Raw genomic sequence first — 21,854 nt, forward strand, 5'->3', positions numbered from 1 at the left:
ATCGCTATACACCTTATATGGGCGGTAGGGTCATTTATGGGCCGATCCTTAAAAAAATAGTTTAGAAGGTTTTTGGTTTGTAAGAAACAAAGTTATACCGAATTTCATTGCTATAATCGTACTTTTAAAGCAGTTATGCCCGTTAAAGTTGTTTTTAGGGGGTCCACTTGTATGGGGGCTATCCGAAAAAATGAACCGGTATGGCCAATTTTTAATACCAAAGAAACCTTAGCAATAGGGAATACTTATGTAAAATTGTCTAGCTCTTCTCGTGTGGTCCCTACAGACAGACATAAGGACACACGGACGGACATGGCTAGATCGCCTTAGAATTTAAAAAGAACCCGAAATATATTTACTTTTATGGGTCTATGACCAATATTTCGATGTATTACAAACGAATATTTCGATGTGTTACAAACGAAATTACAAAATCAAAATACCCCCCACCTTTTTTTATGGTGGGTATAACAAGTACGAATGTTAAGTCGAATATGTGACCATACCAGTGAGTATGTAAAAAATGTAAATATCTTTTTTAAATAATAAATTATTTAATTTGTTTAATTTTGGAATATTATATATACATATAAGTTTTGAAAGAGGAATTTACGCCTACAATAAAGATATTTATGCAGAATTCGATCTTGACATCAGTGTTTGTTAGTCAATTTTGATCTTCAAATCACTTTTTGACGGGGAGCTTGTATGTGGCTCGATCATCATTGGCAGTGTCCTAAGTATATACATTAATAAAATTTAGTTTTGCCTATTTTTCTTGACATTCTAGAACATTGAAAATTAAATAATTAAATCGAATAGTTAAATCTACTCTAAAAGCGATTCTAAGTTGATGTTTGTGTGTTACAAAATCTATAGTGATGTAGGGTAAAACAAGTTAGATACTCTTACTTTATTGTCACCGGACAGTACATATGTTTTTAGGTACATACATATGTATATGTGAAAATGTATTCCATGGTTTATTTAACTTCATATGAAGTATAACAAAACTAAAAAAATGCAAACTGCCATTAGAGTTGGATGGATTCGATGTAGTTTGTAACATCTAAAAATAAAGCATGAGAAAACAAGTTTATGTGGCATAAAAAGATGAAAAAACAGATACCACAGTCTGAATGAAAACACAAACAAAATGAACAAACCAAGATTTCAAACGAATCTTTTGAGAGTGAGGATGTAAGTATGTATAAGTGCAATATATTATTATTTTTGTTTTTTTTTTTGTAGAATTGGCATGAGCAAAATAACTTATTTTTCAATTAGATTTTTTCAGAAATGTTTAGCACATATATGTTCATTAGAGCGTCCTGAAAACCAGTTATTTTTTAAGAATTCAACAGCAAAAATAATTTAAAAATTTCTTTTTATTCCACTAAAATTTTATTTATTTTTCTCGCGATAACCTGAAAATTACACAGTTTTTGAGATCCATTTTAAATATTTGTTTAATAAACATATTGTACTGAGATCTACATATGTATGTTTTCAATGAGAACGTTAAAAAAATTTTTATTTCGTGTTTAGTACATTAATGCTCATCGTATGAGAGTGCTCGATGGGACACCCTTATGTACATGCATTTTTATTTTTTTCACAATTTAATTTTTATTTATTTTGTGGTATCACTAATGGTATTTGGTAATTCTCAGACTACTAATGTTTGTATGAGTTAAAATTGTTTATCGTGTTGTAATACCCAGTAGGATATGAATCATGATGGCAAAGAGGTAAAATTATTTTATATTATTAAGGATAGTGACAAAGAAAAGTAGAACATAACTTTAAATACGCTTAATTTTGTTATATTTGAAAAAAAATAACACGAATTTGGTAAAATATTTCAAATTTAATGAATGTTTAAACTACAGGAACTTACATGGGGACTAGATTATTATTTTATATTAACTGGAAATACTCAACACTCGACTCGTTTAAACTATATTAATGTTTTTAACAGACAGACTGACGGATATAGTAAGGAGACTGGATATAGTAAGAAGTCAGAATATATATATTAATGGGTTTTAGCTGTCTTACATATAAACTAGTAATTATAAAAATGATTTTTTTAATGCATAATAATGAGTTACGAGATTGCAGGTTCGTTTCCTTACCGCCAAACTTTTTGTAAAATATAACAATTTCGTTATTAACGTACCCAAAACAATAAAGTTAGAAACAAACCTACTAAAACTACTCTTGCTTAAAAATTTGGGAGTAAGATAATTGCTTACTACGATCGCCAGCAAATATGTAATCCACTTTTAGTTTTCACCAATAAATTATCATGAAGAACAAAGTTCGAAAATATATCAAGTCTAAAAAGTAAGTACTTACATAATATATTATTTGTAAGTCATTACTAGCCACATTCTGTATAATGTAGTCGGATTGTACTGAAAAGTGTGACTTATTTAAATTTATATTTATAAAAATGTGTGGTGAGTACTTTCCTCCAATGAACTTGCCGGGTTAATATAATGAGATCAAAAGTCAGTTTATAATAATATAATTAGCTTTTGACTCATATCTTTTCAATGTACATTTTAAGTAGATATTTGTTTAAGTTCTAAGCTGAGCGAAAACCAGTTTAGATGGACTCATAATTGTAGGGTATAATGTGGTCTATAATGTCTTTTGTTTTTTGTTTAACTATTATGATATTGCCAACTAAATAATGAAATCGTTTTTGAACAATTTGATAATCTTAAAGTGTCAATAAAAAGTTTTAGTTCTTTACAAATTGTTTTCGATTGAATAAAAAAAACATTTAGCAAACTTTTTTTGAAGATTTATAAAAGTACAGCATAATAAATAAAATATATACTTATATGAATAAATATTTACATTTCATTTATTTCAAAAATACTATAAATGAACTGAGTAAAACCAAATATCTGTTGAACACAATATATGAAAAAAGGTAAGTTGCCATTATCAGTTCGAGATTTACTTCTTAAAATTCAATTAAAAATTTTTATATGTATCTATATGTGCATTTAAAACATTTAAATGTTTTCTTATAAATAATTTATTATTCTGTTTATTACATATACCCTGTGCTATTTTTGGTATAGACAATAAAAGTTTTAAAAGATACGGAGTAACGTACAATGTTTTTTTCTGATCTTGTGTTCATTTCTACCGTTTAGTGTAAAAATTGTTTTAAACACGAACTTAATATATTTTAAAACATTTTTGAGAATCATGTAATTTGTCGGCAATTACATGTCGGAAAACAATTTCACAATACCACAACTATACAGAAATAACATAAATCATGGCTACAACAAGAACATACTTGCTTTTTCACTAGCAGTTAAGATTCAAAATAAAGCAAAAAAACTAAATGGAAATAAAATGCATTAATGTATATATTGTCATGCTTTTTAACAAAACACAACTGTTGCATTAGATTTACAACAGATAGTCGTCGTTGAAAAAAAAATCAAACTAAAAGAAAATTTGGCAATGTTCAACTTTTGCCAGAAAAAATGCACTTAAAACCAAAAGTTTCTCAAAAATGTTGCACAACAAACTGATACGCACGCACATCTGAAATGAACACAATCACATCAAACTGCACAAAGTGCAGCAATAAATTTTAAATAAAACTTGAAAATAAATACATACTTTAAAGTATAAACATTAAAAGAGGAAAATGCAAAAAAAAAAAAACAGAATTTACAAATAAATTTAGCAATGGAAGGAAAAAGTGGAATGAAATTGCAAGAAATAGTAGAAAATGCTTTTAAGCAGGTGAAATATATATTTGTTAAGACAAACTAAGATCTCTCACAAAAGTAATAACACGGCTGTGTAGAGAAAATCGTTGTATAATGCGAAAAAGGAATCTTTATTAAAAAAACTGGTATCAATGTGAAACACATGCAAGAAATTGGCAGCGCATGCATTTAAAAATTAAATATTTGGTTTTATTTCATTTTAAGGAATAAATAAAACTTAAATCAATTGCAGTCTAAGGATGGTATTCTACTGGAAACTTTTTGTTAGGTCACTTTTTGAAAAGTACTTGATTAACAAGTAAGTTAGTAAGTTGGTAAGCTAGTAAATTAATAAGTTAATAAGTTAGTAAGTTAGTAAGTTAGTAAGTTAGTAAGTTAGTAAGTTAGTAAGTTAGTAAGTTAGTAAGTTAGTAAGTTAGTAAGTTAGTAAGTTAGTAAGTTAGTAAGTTAGTAAGTTAGTAAGTTAGTAAGTTAGTAAGTTAGTAAGTTAGTAAGTTAGTAAGTTAGTAAGTTAGTAAGTTAGTAAGTTAGTAAGTTAGTAAGTTAGTAAGTTAGTAAGTTAGTAAGTTAGTAAGTTAGTAATTTAATAAGTCATAATTATTTTCCTCAATAATAATCTAAGTGAAATTTTAATTTCCCCTAATTGATGGTAATTAGGATCATCTTTTTCCTTGATTCATCTTTTATTTGATAATTAGGCTTTAGTGTTTCTTCTAGGTCCCCCAAAGCAGAGACATCGACATCGCAAAATCAATTTTTCTTTCTATATTTCACTACTAATTCCTGAACTAAATGTGTATATAACAAAAAATGAAAATAAAAACTTTAATTGAAACCGATTATTTCCCCTTTTGCTGCTACTTTGTATATCAGTTTTTATTCTATTGTTTAAATCAAAAACGTTTATGCTAATTAGAATTTTAGCCGAATCCTTGTTCTTTTTTTAAAGAAGCCCTTTTTGTATATGAGAATAAAGTTCTTTTTAGCATTAAGCAATTCTTGCATATGAGGCTTCCTTCCTCATTAGGGGATTTACTTTTAGTAAAATGTTTCTTTTACTAACGCAACACAAAGTTTTGTTATCTAACAAAGTAAACGTTAAACTTTCTTAACATTTGTATTTCAAAGGCTCTTGTTCCTATAAGTGTTATCTGCAACTTTAAATACAGTATGTGTATAGTAGGCGGTACCAACAATTTTTATAGTATTTTCATATCAAAATAATTGCTTTGTGAAAATTAAGTTTTATATCAAGTAATTAAATTATGCATTATATTGCAAATTTAAAAATAAATATATATTATATTACTGAAAAATTATTTTAAGAATTCAACTATCGCCCTAATATCTAAACATATAATATGTATTACATATTTGGGATACAACATTGAATAAAAGCACAGGGGATTGAAACAAAAAAAATTTAAAATAAAATCTACTTATATTCCAGATAAGTATCTATGAAGATAATGTAAACATTTCATTTATTGAAAATAAATCTACTTATATGAAAGGCTTTAAGAGTTTTAAAAACTTGAAATTTTTTTCAAGAAAAATTTTCTAATTTTGAAAATATTAAATAAATATTAAATATTTTTAAAAGTGAATAAAGTTTTGAACTACCTTATCTATAAACTTTTAAAAAAGGTTTATAGAAGATTTTATAAACCTTTGATAAAAATTTATAAATAAGACCCTTGTAATTATGTCACGTTGAAATGAATTCGATATTTATTATTTTTGAATTACTGATTAAATATTATAATATAAATTGATGAAAGCTTTTTCAATGTCATTAGGCAGTATTTCACACCACTGTCAAATACCAACCACTAAGTATAAGCCTTAACTTAGACATTAACAACAACAGTCATATATATAAAATGCATCTATATACATAAGCACTATTTCCACCTTGAGTTTTAAATTTTATTGAAATCAAGTGCACTAGGTTCGTAGTTTGCAACTAAACATTTCGTGCCAATTCTCTCTCTTGAGATTGGAAAGATCATGGGTAAAAGGATGTAAACTTTTACTTTTTCTAAAGAAAATATTTTCCTAAATGCAACCTACAACAAAGCGATAAAAAATGAAAGAACAAAATACATAAAAATAAAAAGATAAAAAACGTTCTAAATGGAATAAAGAATCTCAAAGTAGAAAGGAATGACTTCAACATTATTGTAGTTATTTGTTTTTTTTTTTTTTTTGTACTGTTCAAGCTAAAGTATTTTATTTGTTAATGTTGTTTTGCTATTGTTACGTATATTGTTTATTGTGCAATATATAATGCTTTATGCTAAAAATTATATTTGTGTCGGTAATTATAATAATGGTCTAAGTCAATTTTTTTCACAATAATACAATTGCATCTATGTATTTAAAATACATATATGTATATAGAATTCGTTTTTATACCCTCCACCACCATCAGTGGTGATAGAGGGTATATACAACTTTGTCATTCCTTGTGTAACACCAAGAAATATTCATCTGAGACCCAACAAAGTATATATATTTTGGGTCCTTATCAAATTCTGAGTCGGTCTAGCTATGTCCGTCTGTCTGTGTAAAACACGCTCACGATAAAACAAAGCAATAGAATTTAACCAAATTCACCTAAAATGTTCTTTGTTTTCCTAAGTTGTTTGGCATTGAAAATTGGCAAAATCGGTTCACATCGGGAAAAGTTATGAATCAAAATTTGAAACAACCTCGAAAAAATAAGCATTTTTTACACATCCTGATGTAATTTTCTCATAAACTATGCAAGATAATTCCATAAAAATCAGCACACATTCGTTTCCACACAAGGGCTTAATCTCTGCGTAAAATCGGTCCGCAATTTCACCTCCATACCTCCCATACAAAAGTACATATTCCCGGAAATTTGGTTTTTTGTTAATAACTTCCGTCGTAATGTCGATATCTTCACAAAATTTTAGAAATTAAAATTTTATGACAATATAAATTGTAAAGTGTGCTACAAACAGGCCCTTATAAGATATCCACTAGTTCAGTTCTAGTTCTAGTTCTAGTTCAGTTCTAGTTCTAGTTCAGTTCTAGTTCTAGTTCAGTTCTAGTTCAGTTCTAGTTCAGTTCTAGTTCAGTTCTAGTTCAGTTCTAGTTCAGTTCTAGTTCAGTTCTAGTTCAGTTCTAGTTCAGTTCTAGTTCAGTTCTAGTTCAGTTCTAGTTCAGTTTTTGGTATTTTATTTTTCATTTATTTGTGCTCTATATTACAAACGGAGATAGTAATGTATAACATTATACAACATACTAAAGAGTATCTAAAATATCAGAAACTTTTTAAATATTTTTTTTGCTTTTCCTCTTTTTTACTTTTTTAAGATTTGTTTTTTTTTATTTTTATTTCCTTTGAGATCTACTATAGTAAGTATTTATAACATACCAACTAAAGTGATGTTGGTATATTAGGTTTGTGCTGATGTATGTAACACATAGAAATAGAAGTCAATGCCTGTCTGTTTGTGCGTTAGACTACAGGTTGAGATTTTCTAGATAATTTTATAAAATTCGCCTCAAACGTTTCTTTTTTTTTACTCAGCCTATTAAAAGTAATTAAAGTCAGTTCATTAGTTCTCCTACATCCCATATAACTATACACCCTAAATAGGTCTTGTAAGCCCATAACTATGTTATATGCTCAAGTATATTTAGAAACATTAGAAAATTTTCATTTTATATAAGTTGAAATAATACTACGTATTTTTGTAAGAATCGCCCCTTATTAGACCATAACCTTAAAGATTAATTATGCATTTAAAAACACTAGAATTATGATAAAATTTTTCATTAAAAACTTGATTGTTAACGTAAGTTCCTCCTTAAACATTTTTAAGTATATTTTTCTTTGTCCTAATATATATAGTATATGGTACATTTTTTTCATAAAATAACTTTTTTGTCAACGAATTGTGAAAATATTTCGGAATTAAGGTAAAAACTGTTTCAATGCTTTATTCTTAACATGCACATTGATGTAGGGTAGCATATCGTCGGCCATAACCGACTATACATTATGACTTGTTTTTACTTCAAATACTTTTGGTGTTTAAACTTTGCTGTACATATAGAGTAATAGATAATGTACTTTCAGTGATATAGAATCATTTTGTTGTTTTAGTTCGGTGTCAGAGTTTTTTTTTTTTAATAATTTTGGTATATATTTCGAGAGAAAATTTTACAATTTCGCAAGTGTCAGAGGACTAAATAATATAAAAAAAATCAACAAATATAAAATTTTGAATGCTTAAAAATATGTTTTGCAGTTCTTATACATATAAATTGAGTAATTCAAGCATAAGGCGTATGTTTAATATGTATTTCATTATAACACTTATACTCAATATTGATGATGAGATTATTAATATATAATTATTATAATTTACACATATGCGTCTTAATTCTTTGAAAAATAAAAAATATTTTATAAAAAATTTTTAATTTTAATTGTATTAAAAAAACTTTTTACTTTTAAAAATAAATAGTTTCAACTGAATTTTGCACTTTTATAAACAGTTTGCTACCCTCTGCTAAGTATTGAGTAATTTATATTGAAAACGAATCAAAACCAGAGAACATTGAAAAAACTATTTGTTTATTTTATATTATATTTACTTACTTTTTTATTTATTTATTTCTGCACAAAGAAAATACAAAATAAGAATTTTCCTAGTAATGCCTTGAACAACCGTACTTTTCAATTTGTAATGAAGCGAGAAAGAATGCAATAAAAAGCAACTCATTGCTAGAATTTATATTGATTTCAAAGTAGAATTTTTTCCTATTACTTTCCTTAGAAAAAAACCGCTTAGGAAAATAGCAAAGGAAACCATTTAAGAAAAATGTAGTTGGTAAATTGTAATAAATGTTACAAAAAAGAGTAAATAAATGATAATGTATGAAATATGAAGTAATTTAAATTTATGAAAACATTAATATGATTCATTTAAAATTTTAAATTTTGAAAAATGTAAAAGAAAACAAATTAAAATTTAGATAAATGTGATTTGAATCCTTGATTGTTATGTGTAGCAGGAAATAACGTTAAGGAAAGCAAGCTGTGATCTGACAACAATCCTATTACTTCTTATTTACTATTGGAAATTTACAATTCACACTTCATAACGAATGATTTTTGTAACAATTTATTTTTTTTTTTGAACATTTTCATTTAGAGTTTTCAATAAAGTTTTTATTTTAATACTTATTTTTTGGCAATTGACAAAAGAAAAAATCTTTCAAGTTTCAAATTAAATTTTCTTATTGAAATGTCAGCAGAAAAAAAGTTTGTTATAGTTAAAAAATCTTTAGTTTAAAATTTAATTATTTTGTACATGCATGAATACTCGTTTCCTCAAGAAATTTATGTTATTTTTTTTTGTGCTTGAAACATTTTTTTCAGTTTAGTTTTGTTCATTTAGTTTATTTGATAAAATCATTTAGTTGCCTTAAGGTTAACTTGAAAGCAAGGTCTATAGTAAAAAAATACAACATCATTAGTAGAACAACAATAACAACAACCTATTGCTTTTAGCACTGCCATCTGATGATAGTGACTGTTGATATGTTGTTAAAAGAATGAACAGAAAGTGAAAAAAGTATCTGAAAAGATAGAATTTCTACAACTAACTGTTAAAAGTTGTATGTTTTTTTAAATTTGTATATAGGAGGATAGACTTAGAAGTTTCTTAGAAAGAAATACTTTTTTTTGTATTTTTTATACTGGCAACTTAATTTTTTTAAATAAAGTTTTTATCTTTTAGAGATTTTCAGAATTAGTTATTTAATGTTTAAAAAATTTTTGAGCTTACCTCAGTAAGCTGCAAATGTTAGTTTGTATGAAAGTAAACACATAATGAAAGTTAAGGTACATATTAGTAGAACATGCATTTGCAATACAGGCAAACACACAAACTAATACAAATAAAGTGCAGGAATATTGTACATAAGAGAATCCCGAGGAATAGCTTTATTGGAAATTTATAAAGTTGCAAGTCTTTAAAATTTTTGAAAAAAAAAAATACATTTTTGTTTTAAGCATCTTTGGTCCACAAAATGACATACATATGAGGGGATAATAATTTATAAATAATTTCATTTTAATAAGTTCAAACAAAGTATATACAATTATGACGCTTTTTAATAGAAGAGAAATTGAAGAACTTTTTTTTGGCATATTATACTGAGAACTGGATTTTTAGACTGGGAATAAAGGATACTTTTTTCCTCTCATATACAAGTACTGTAGTATGTATTGTTTGTTTTGAGATGTAACTACAAAATATTTGTCCTCGGGATACTCTAATGTAGATACATACTTACATATATAATGCATGAACATAGTAATTTTTAGATATTTTAACGTTCTTGTTACACATATTCATGCTTTAAATATACATATATAGCACTCGCTTACTTCAAGTGTGACCTAACTGAAAATTTTAAATCAAGATCTTGTTTCTTGAACATATTAAGGAAATAATACAAAAGCAACATTTTTAAACTAATATATTTTGTAACATTGTTTTTGTTTTTTTTTTAACTTAAGACACTTTTGCATTAATCGAAAAGTATGATTATTATAATGCACCTGTAGCTCTAGAAGTACGATGAAATAGCATAACACTGCTGTTTACGCCATAGAATAAACGATGTGTTTTTTGTTTGCTTTTATTTTACGATACTGACAGCTGAAATAATAGAATAGCAGCAAGAAAACCAATACAAAAAATTTCATATCATTTCCTTTTTCTGAAGATATTGATGGTACAAAACGTTTTAAATGAGACCACTTGTAATATTTTTAAAAACAAAATTTTCAAAAATTCAAAGAAAATCTATTTTTGATGTTAGCGTTAATTACAAAGACTGAGCAATTTTTAAATAGAGACCAAAGTTTACTTATCTGAAGGACTAACTCCTATTGATTCCGAATTTGGTCTTAGAATTTTTCGGCCTTTTGTAACTATTTAAAAAAAAGAAAACTTTAATTATATAATGTTAAGCATAACCAGCAAGTCGCTTTGTTAAAAATTCTTAATTATTCATTACAATTTTTCACAATTTTTCTCAATTTTTCCTATTTTACCTATTGTTTTAAAATCTGTTGTAGTTGATATCATACGTTGAATTACAAAGTAATTTTAATTCGATCATCTTCAGCTATGCGTTGATCCTATATATTTGTTCGCTGTAACGATATTTACAACCTAAACTACATCCGTACTGTGGTAGTTTAGGTTGTAAAAAAGAAGACATATCTTCTTCTCGTTTTAAAGAAAATAAATAGAACTTTCCGATGGCATACAACATGTGTTCTTAAGTTTTTTTACGATATCTTAAATCCCAGAAGTTATAAAGAAAATCTTACAGTCGGTCAAACTTATGGTGGACTTGGATCAATAGTCTTAGAATTTAATGGAGATTTTTATATAAAACATATACTTTTGCAATATATTTAAGGTACAAAATTTCAGAGCTTTTGCGGCACATTTTGCGTTATACTATCAGCTAAATTTTTTGTGTTTTATAAATATTTTCAACTTAATTATTGGAAACACTATGGCACAGTTTTTTCTTATGGGTATTGACTTCCAATATAAATTACTTATTTAACATCATAGTTTTCAATAACTTTTCAACAACATATCGTCACCTTACATGCAAAGGGCGTAACAACACTTTTACAACTCTTTCAGGAAAGACAAAAACCTAAATAAAACACTAACTATTGTTGCTATAAAAACGTAATTTTTTCACAAGTTTTATAACCCAAAATCAATAAACACTTTTTAATATCGCTGTACCATAAGACATTGTCTACTATGTCGCATTTTAGGACTTGTGGAAATTACTAATCAATAAAATGCGAAATTATATAAGCTTCAAAATAACCATGTTAAAATAATGACTTAAAATGATTCTGTGTAAGTAAATTTTAGTTTTTACTGGGTAAAATATAAATACATATACAAATAACTTTAAAAATTATGTTTTAAAGAAAACGAATGAAGATTACAATTTTTACCTCTGCACATCACACTTGTGTGATTTTTCGATGGAATAAATATGAATTAAATGCAATATTATAATTTTAGCTTCAACCTTAGATGGTCACATTAAATTTGAGTAAATATTTTTACATTCAGAGAAAACAACATGTTAAGAAGATGACATAAAAAATAGGTAAACATTTAAAATGTTGCTAGAAAATCCACCTTTCTTATATATGTATGTAATATATATATATTTTCTGTGTGTTAGCAAAAATAAATAGAAAAATATGTTCATACTTATATACACTCATATTAAGAGTATAAACATATACTATAAAATCTGTGTTTTGTGGCCATGACTATATACATACATACATATATTCCCCTATATAAGTATAATTTTTTTTTGGGATTTCATTGCAATTGTAATGAATGTGTTGTGAACTGGAAACAAAGTTTTAATATCTTGTATTTTGTTGTTGTTGTTTTTACTGTTTATTTGTTGAAATTGCTGTTGGTCTATATAAACCGAAAAAATTAAGCAATGGCTTAAGGCTTTACTTTTACTATATTGTTGTAGATGTTGTATCTTACTATACATTGCATATACTATGCATTCACATATTTACTCAACGAAAACAAAATATTTATTTAACCAATTTTTATGAAAAGGGTATGTCTATCAAACAGTCAGTTACATGGAAATGTTAATGGATGTATAGTCAAAAAAAAAAAAAAAAAAAAAAAATATTTCTGTTTTTGAATTTTTATTTATTTTTTAACTTATTTCATTCAATGTTTTTAGCTTTTGGGCTTTTTATTGGAATATTATTATTTTTATGAAAATCATTTATAAAAGCAGTTTTATTTTAAATCTGTATTTATTCATTTATATATTATATGGCATATTAAATTCTTAAATTTTATATTATATTTGCAGTACTTATGTGCTTTTTTCCATTTTATTATATCTTCATATTCCAAAAATTGTATATCAATAAAAATTGACATATCGAAAAAAACTAGGTAATGACTTGCTATCTGTCAGTGGCGGTAGAGGGTATATACATTTTAAGAAAATGTTTTCTTTATACTTTTAAATGTTGAAATTTTGTAAATGGTTTAATAAAGATTAGTGCATCAAAACAAGCCAATTTTAAATACCCTGATCTTATAAGTATGAAATGTGTTGAAAAGAAAGTAGATGAATCTAACAATACTAAGTAGGACTATACTTTCCAATCACTTATTTAACTGCTATAAGAAAATATGGACATAAATTACCATAATTGCAGCATAATCTGGGATTTCTTGAACAATTTTGTTTCAAACAAGTGATAATTTAGCCACATTTTAGCTAATAACATATAATATACAGATGGACGCTCATATACAGTGCATTATGGCCGCGAATATTTGGCTTTGCTGTCGAATTAAGTAGATTGAAGGGCTTCATATACAATCTCCCAGATCTCCGGTATTATCGTAATGGATCCATATCTTTATCACATGAAATGATTCAATTTGAAAACGTTTTTCTTTTAATAATGTCCAAACAACACCTCGAACATACAAATTACTATTGACTTCAATTCCTGTATAACGCGGACCTGCAAATTTTTATTGATATTTAAAAGAGGGATTATTTTGATGGTAAAAGATACAAATTATTATAAGTTTATTATATAAAAGAATTACCATAGTACCATACAAGTGTATACCCTGTACACTTGTAAAAAAAAAACATTACTATGGCTTCAACAAATTTCTGAATTAAACCACATTTGATTTTGAATCTATGTACATGATTTAATTTTCTTTTTAAATTATACGATAAAAGTGAAAATATGTGATTTTCCTTTTAAGTTCAGTTCCTTTTTGTAATACTTAAAAATTTTGGTCCATTTTTTGAACACTTCTAAAATAAATATTTGCTTTAAATTGCAACTTTTCGCATTGTTGTAATTTAAATTTTCTTTTACTTAATGAAATTCATGATCTATTGTTGTGGCTTCTGGCATTGTAGTGGTGCACAATCTCTATGCAGGCGGAAATGTGTTCTATACCTTATTTTATTCAATGTTTCTTACCATTGCATATAAATACATTTCCGTTCCTTTCGAAGACAAATAAATATATACAAAATCACCCACAATATTAATGGTTCTTTCTCTAACCCTGTACAATTACATGCAATTTACCAATTTGCTATTTAAGTTTTGTTTTATTTTTTTTTGTGTTTATACTGCAGAAATTTCTTGGGGTTTTTCTATTCATTGAATATCATTTGTCATGCTATGCAAACAGGAATCTTTTTTGTATATCTACACATTTTTTTTACTTAAGAATACAATTTTTAATAAAAAGAAACGGAATGGGAAATATTTCTTGATTATAACTATGCTAAACAAATAATGTAGGATGTTTTTATCTTAAACAGTTATTACATCCGGAGTTCACTGCAATATTTTTTAAATGAAATCATTTTGCATTTATATATGGATAGATATTTTTCCTTTGTTATTTACAGTGTTATTTTGCTATAATAACATATATTTTATGGAAAAAGTGTATAGGAAATAACTGCAATACTAAATAAAAAAGTTGACCCATTTTAAGGTTCCTTACTTTAAAAGACAACTTGGATGACAATTTTGGTGGAAATCGTAAAACAATCCGATTCTAAAACTAAGCCAAATATTCATGACACCAATTAAATGTAATTTATGTTATACTACTGAATTCTTTAATGAAATTAATTCTTTTGAAGCATTAATTTTTAATTTAGTTTTTGCCACACCCTATTAAAATCATATCCTTTCTTCGAAAGGTGTATATAAATAGCAAACTCACATTCATCCATTTGCCTTTTTCAACAATTTTTCATTTTACCTGTTTTAAGAAACATACTCTTTTATTAGTTTACTTTTAATAAATAATGAAATACTTAATAATAAACAGGAACGATTCATATTTCAAGAGCATTATAAAGAGCAGAGAAAAAAAATTTCAACAATTGAATCATAACTTCAAGTAAGAATGAAAAAGTTTAAGAAATGAAAATTCAAACAAAGCAGGATGGTTTCCTATTAATAATTTTCATAAGACTATGGAGGGGAAATATTATACTTAAGAAAACAAAAGCTTAAGGCAAACTTCATCTATTTTATTCAAAATATTTATGTATATAATATTCTTATTCAAGGATAATTTTGATAACAATATAGAGATGCATAAGCATTTTATTTTTTTATTAAATTTTATATTTGGAGTAATAGACTAGTTCCAGCATTTTATTTTTAAATGAAAATGAATCAAACATTTTAAATGTACACATAATATTCCGGTTTATATTAAACCACGATTGTATGGTGCGTATGTGTAATAAATACTTATATAATAATTAAATATTATGTATACTCCAGCTGATGCAAAACCACACAGTGTTTCATTCCCTCATCCTACTATGCCAAATATATTCTCAAATGACTAAGAAGAGTTGTAAAATATTTCGTGTTATTATACCTTCCACCACCATCTGTGGTAATAGAGGGTATATATAACTTTGTCATTCCGTGTATAGCACCAAGAAATATTCATTTGAGACACAACAAAGTATATATATTTTCGGTCCTTATCGAATTCTAAGTCAATTTAGCTCTGTCCGTCTGTCTGTGTTAAACACGCTCACGATAAAATAAAACCATAGAACTTAACCAAATTTAGCCAAAATAAGCAAAATCCAAATTTTATATGGATCTGTCCATAATTGATCCTACCCCCCATATAAGGTCCCCTTCAAAAAGTGACTTTAACGCTCATTACTCGCTTAAAAAACGAATAAGGCAATGAAATTTGACATAAGTTAGTCCCTGACGAGCCAAAACCTTTCTATCAAATTTTATGTGGATTGGTCCATTAGACCTGGTTCACACTAGGAAACTTTTTTGGAAACTTTTGATTTTTGTGTGTGGTAGAAATAAATATAAACCATTTCTTTATATTTATTTCGAAAGTCGAAAGTTTCTCAACAAGAGTTTCCCAGTGTGAACAAGTTCTAATAATTCAGAATAATAATATTTCAGAAAATATAATATTAAACGTCTAAATAGATATTAAAGGATGCAAATTTCAAAGGACATTTTTAACATAGTTTTATCCAGATGGTATAAAATAAAAATAAAATGGTTCTACTCCTGTAGACATCAAATATTCCGGAATAAAGTTAAAAAACAAATCAAAGGCTTTTTTTAATAATCCTCATTTTTAACATACTGACTGGTGTAGGGTATCATATGGTCGGCTATGCTCGACTATACATTCATACTTGTTTTTCTCTCTTTTTGTCCTACTATGTAATATCTGTTTTTTATAACATACTTTTAGGCATCGATTTGAAAACTGAAAGCTTTTAATTGAAATAAGAAAGGTGAATGAATCAGCTACATCTATGTATGTATTATAAATCAAATTTAATATTTTAAACAACAAATTGTGGATCCACCGAGTGGATTCCACCCGAAGCGCATTTAATTCAATAGCCTTTAAACATTTAAAAATTACAAATTTATTATGTTTTAATATCCCCACAGTGCCATGCTGATACGTTATTTTTAACCACATCATTTATAATTATTACTTCTGCTTGAAACTAAATCCCTGATATGAGTAGCAATAATTCTATTGCCATTAAGAAGTTAGTATTTATTTCTATATTTTCTACATTTTTATCCTATTTTTATGAGATAATAAATTTTATTTGTTTTTTTTTTTTATTACTCAATTCTCATTTTAAAACTTACCGTTTTCACTTAGTTTTGTTATTTTCTGCATATGGCGACAAAACATTTCGTATTCACCTGCTGGTGTTGCAATAGCTATAGAATTTGTTGATGGCTGTAAAGCTGGCATAGCAGTTGCTGTTGTTGCGGATGATATTGTAACTGGTGTTGGTGGAGATGCCACGGCGGCTGTTGGTGTATCTGTTGTTTTAACTGATTGCATGTGTTTGGTGAAAGCACCCACTATGGCTGCCATGCGATCAAAAGCATTAATATTTATGTGACCATTTGGTAAACTGCAAAAATATAATAAAAATAAATTGAGAACACAATAGTCTACCTAAGGTTTCTTTTCGTTTATTTTTATACTTAATTTTAAATGTTTAGAATACAAAACATAATTTTAATTTGAAAATAATTTGAATTATATTATTCATATAATTTTAAACTTTTAATTAAATACTTTCTTTTTTTATAATCAAAATCATTATATGATTATGTAAAACAGTCTTATTTTAGGTATAAAAAATAAATGTCCATAAAAAACATTCAAATTATATGATTGTAGCCACAAGGATATTATTTTATATTATATATTAATATCTTTTAGAAGGACGTAGCAACAATAAATCTCACCATCAAGTATAACTCTCCCATTTTACTCGTTTTGATGGTAAATACATATTATGACTGCAAGGTGTTCTTTTGTTATGGGTTACAATAAAAAATGTTACTACTCGTAAATGAAGAGAAAAAGAAAATAAACAAATAGAGAATAAAATCAAAACAAGAGCTGAAGTGTTATTACTGGCACTATGGAATATTAAATACCGTTCAACCTCAAAAGATTCCTGCAAATGTAAAGTCAACTCTGAAATATACTCAAACCTATAAAACTCCAAAAATGTTAATAGATTTATGAGACAATTTTTGGCTACTGGTCCTCTAACTTATTTATATTCAACTTAAATATATCAGTAGATTTCGGAACTGAACCATATATGTGATCCAATCATAGGCCGATTACAAATAAATAAACATTATTTTATTTGTGACCTTAATTACTTATGAGTAATAGAAAGACTGTCTAGCTGTCCGGTCGGCATTTTTTTATGAAAATTGTTAATGTAAACAAGTAATAGATAATTAATTTTCTGAAGGGGTACGGTCAATTATTGACCGATCCTCATAAAATTTGGTTGAATGATCGTTGTACTCGAATTTTTATACTCACTATCAAAAAACACATCGAAATATTCGTCTAAGATCCATAAAAATATATTTTTGATCCTTATTAGATTCTAAGACGATGTCCGTCCGTCTGTCTGTTGAAAACACGATAGAGTACAAACGATAACAGCTATATAGCTGAAATTTTGCACAAATATTTTTAGTTGATGCATGTTGTTTGGTATTAAAAAAGGAAAATACTGGTCACGATTTCCTCTAACCCCCAAATAAAAGGTCCTCTTCAGAAAATTACTTTAACGCTAAAAGAAGCATATATGTATATCTGTAATATAATTATTTCTAGAGGTTGCAAACTCACTGCTTATTCTTCACGACTATGGTGTAGAGTAATCACAACTACTTAATATGAAAATATTTATTACAAGTACATATGAATAGTTTTTACTTTATCTCATTTTACTTGTACATAAAAAGTCACGTACTTTTAAATTTATAGTTATAGTTTTTAGTTATGCCATTATTTTTTAAAAATTCATTTTATGGAGTTGTAATAAATCCTTTATTTAAAAAAATAAGTACTAGAGAATAATTTTTAAAATTCTGTACATAACTTGAAAATCATTCTCAAATCATCAATCATGAATCTTGAATAATCTTATATCGAACTTCATTAATTATCAACCAATGTTTAGAACTAGAAAAGTTTACATATTTTTTCACACAGACACATTTTGGAAACAATTCATTCTAAAGCAAGGAAGAATTAAAGATTAGGTCAAAAAAAAAAAATCGTACTTTTTGAAGTTCTTTTGAAAAAGTTTAATATTTATACGATTTTGGTAGTTGATCAGCAAATAAATGATTGCAAACAAATTCAAACAAATTGATTCGGTTTAACATTCGCTGCTTATCGGATATGACTTTTGATTTGCAAATAAATAAAACATTGTAAAATATGTGTGATCAAAAACTTTAGCAGAATTTTTCTAGAAAAATATAATAGTATTCGTTCTAAAGTCTTTTTAGAAGGATATTTATTGTGAGCACAAGGGTACTCTTAGTCATTAAAAAACAATAATGCAAGTAGCATTTTTAATTTTTTTGTATGCAATCCTATAATAGAATTTCCCATATCAACTATTGAATAAAAAGCTATAAATAGAATTGACCTCAATAGCACACTGACCAAAACTCAAGACATTCATATATGTATACTTTTGTATCTACTTACAACAGACTATCTTGCAATGGTATGTTAAATTTATATTGCTGATAGTTGACTTCTTAATGATGGAAATGTTTGAGTTTTTTTATATGTTATTTCATACTTGTAAACAGAATGAACAATGTATCTATTCAAACTCTTCGGTTCTCTTAGTTGTTAGATTTTTATTATTATTTCTTTTAACTTGGTATAGCTTGAAAGTACAAGGTAAATAACCAAAACACGTACTCCTTTGTGGGATTTTATTGAACTTTAAAAAGTACTTATGGTTGTGGTAACATTAAATAGTAACAGTTGTGTGAAGGGGCAGAAATCGTGCAATCATGCTGAAAGCATTTTCATAACAATAATATAAAATAATTTTATAACAAAAATTGTAAAATTGTATGTATTTGTATTCCATATGTAGTTTTTATTGTGGAATAGTTTTGTTCATTCTTATGATTTCTTTGACACAAATTAAAGAGTGATGTTTTTGAGTTCAATATTTATAGAGTTTAATATTTATAGAAGAAATTTATTAAAAAGTTATTTTAATGGAAATACTTATTACAGTTACATATTTACTAACGAAGCGACGAAAGAAGTTTAATTGGGTTTTAGATAATTTTGGCAACTAATCCTGTTTCTGGTTTGATAAACTTTACACGAGAAAGCGATTTTATTATGATCATTATAACTAGATAAGCTCGCCATAATATATATATATATATATTATATATATATATATATATATATATATATATATATATATATAGATATATATTATATATATATATATATATATATATATATATATATATATATATATATTATTAATATTATATTTATTATATATATATATATATATATATATATATATATATATATATATATATATATATATATATATATATATATATATATATATATATATATATATATATATATATATATATATATATATATATATATATATATATATATATATCACTTAAACAAAACTAAATATTTCATTTAGTAGGAACCATTTTAGTGACATCTTATAAACTATAATGAAAATTTAAGTATCAATGTAACTTTGTAATGTTGCTGTCTGTCTAACAACGATAAGACTGTGAGTATGCCAACGATATGGAACATGTTAACAAGCATACAATTGTATGCTGTTCATTTATATGGATACCATAGTGTTAGGATTTTTATTACTAAATAAACTGAAATTCTATTAGAATGACAAACAAGTTTTCTTCTATTGGAATTTTTGCTCAAGTATTTTTTAATTCATTATTTTTATTTTATTTTTAAAAATGTAGCTTAAAGGAATTTCAATAGAATAATCCGTTCAAGGGAAAGACAATTTTATATAAGTATTTTGTACACATACTTATTTCTTCAATTGAAGGGCTTATTACAGTAACTAGATAAGCCACAAAAATAAATTTTTGAGTAAATCGACATTTAAGTTTAAAAAAATTCTCAAAAAACAGGATTTTCCTAATTTATACTTTAAACACATTTAGTAATCATATAAGGTCGATAGCTATCGGATGTCAAAAGATGGATATCATAAATAAAGTGGAAATCAGTGTTTTAACAAAAAATTGTGGCTTATCAAGTTATTGCTTAACAACAACTGAATATTTTTTTATTATCAAAAAACTAATTCTAGTATATTTACAAAAAAATGTGTAATATTTATTTTCAAAATTAAATTTATATTTTGGTATATTTTTAGTTACTTTATATATGAGAATAATTTTGGCTAAATATAGCTTAATTATTCTTCAGTAAAAACAGGTCCTGTAGTATGATTTGTATGATTTGTGATAAACTTGCGTTTTTTCAGCACAGTTAATATTTTGCTTCTTAATTGTCCTTTCAAACATCCGAACTAATTTCAATCAATGTTGCGTCAGATTTCTTACATTTTAGAAATTTCCATTGCTTGAAAAAGTTTTTTATACCCTCCACCACCATCAGTGGTGATAGAGGGTATATATCAGTTTGTCATTCCGTTTGTAACACTAAGAAATATTCATCTAAGACCCAACAAAGTATATATATTCTTGATCCTTATGAAATTCTGAGTCGATCTAGATATGTCCATCTGTCCGTTTGTCTGTCTGTATAAAACACGCTCACGTTAAAACGAAGCAATGGAACCCAACAAAATTTACTCAAAATATTCATTCAGCAGTTTGGTATTGAAAATCAGCAAGATCAGTGAAATAGTTTCAGAGTTATGAGTAAAAGTTTAAGACAACCTCGAAAAAATGGCGATTTTTCACATATATATTTGTACTTTTTACAAAAACTACTGCAGATAAATTGATGAATTTTGTCAGAGATACATCTACTGGTGCCAGAATCAAAATTGTTAAAAATCGGAAATAACTGTTCGAAACTTAAGAAACTTTTTGATCTTCTTATGAAAATTTTTGGTTCTTTTGAATTCCAAACACCTTTATGGAATAGATTAGTTACTTGTGTTGTTCGTAATGAATCACAAGAGGATTTTAAAAACTGTGAGTTTCGACCCAACGCTTCAGAATGCCGAACAGCATCTCTAAGGGACTTGAGTTTTTATGGATAATCAAATAATTTGGGTCCCATTACTAGATACTAAAGATTTTGATGGACAATCAACTTTGGCAAAGGGTTTGGTTCATTATCATGCTGAAAATCGCAATAAGTAAGTGAGTGGTTCTGTTCGTTGTTCTTAATCACATAATTCATTTTGTTGGCGAAAAACGTCCAAGAAGAAAAACAATCAAACTCTGTTTGTGGCATTCTGAAGTACTGGGTCGAAACCCACAGTTTTAGAAAATATTGTAGCTTGTGATTGGCTTAAAATTCGCTTGGGATTCATTACGAACTACACTAGTAA

The 21,854-nt window shown here is 26.5% G+C and overlaps 1 protein-coding gene across 4 annotated transcripts in view; it reads right to left on the reverse strand.

Annotated features, from left to right (window-relative positions):
* The window catches only part of LOC111691225, a 519,435-nt gene that overhangs the window by 61,407 nt on the left and 436,174 nt on the right, over positions 1-21,854 (reverse strand). For 3 of the 4 annotated variants that reach the window (XM_046956727.1, XM_046956729.1, XM_046956728.1), the window contains 2 exons: positions 16,591-16,865; positions 12,672-13,398 (listed from right to left, as the gene is read on the reverse strand). In XM_046956727.1, coding sequence (XP_046812683.1) covers positions 13,241-13,398; positions 16,591-16,865 — 433 coding nt within the window. In that variant the 3' untranslated portion in view covers positions 12,672-13,240. Of the gene's footprint in view, positions 1-12,671; positions 13,399-16,590; positions 16,866-21,854 lie in introns of those variants that run through there. The other variant, XM_046956730.1, reaches the window with a different exon arrangement.

Source organism: Lucilia cuprina, chromosome 2 (assembly GCF_022045245.1).
Source record: "Lucilia cuprina isolate Lc7/37 chromosome 2, ASM2204524v1, whole genome shotgun sequence".
Lineage (NCBI taxonomy): Eukaryota > Metazoa > Arthropoda > Insecta > Diptera > Calliphoridae > Lucilia > Lucilia cuprina.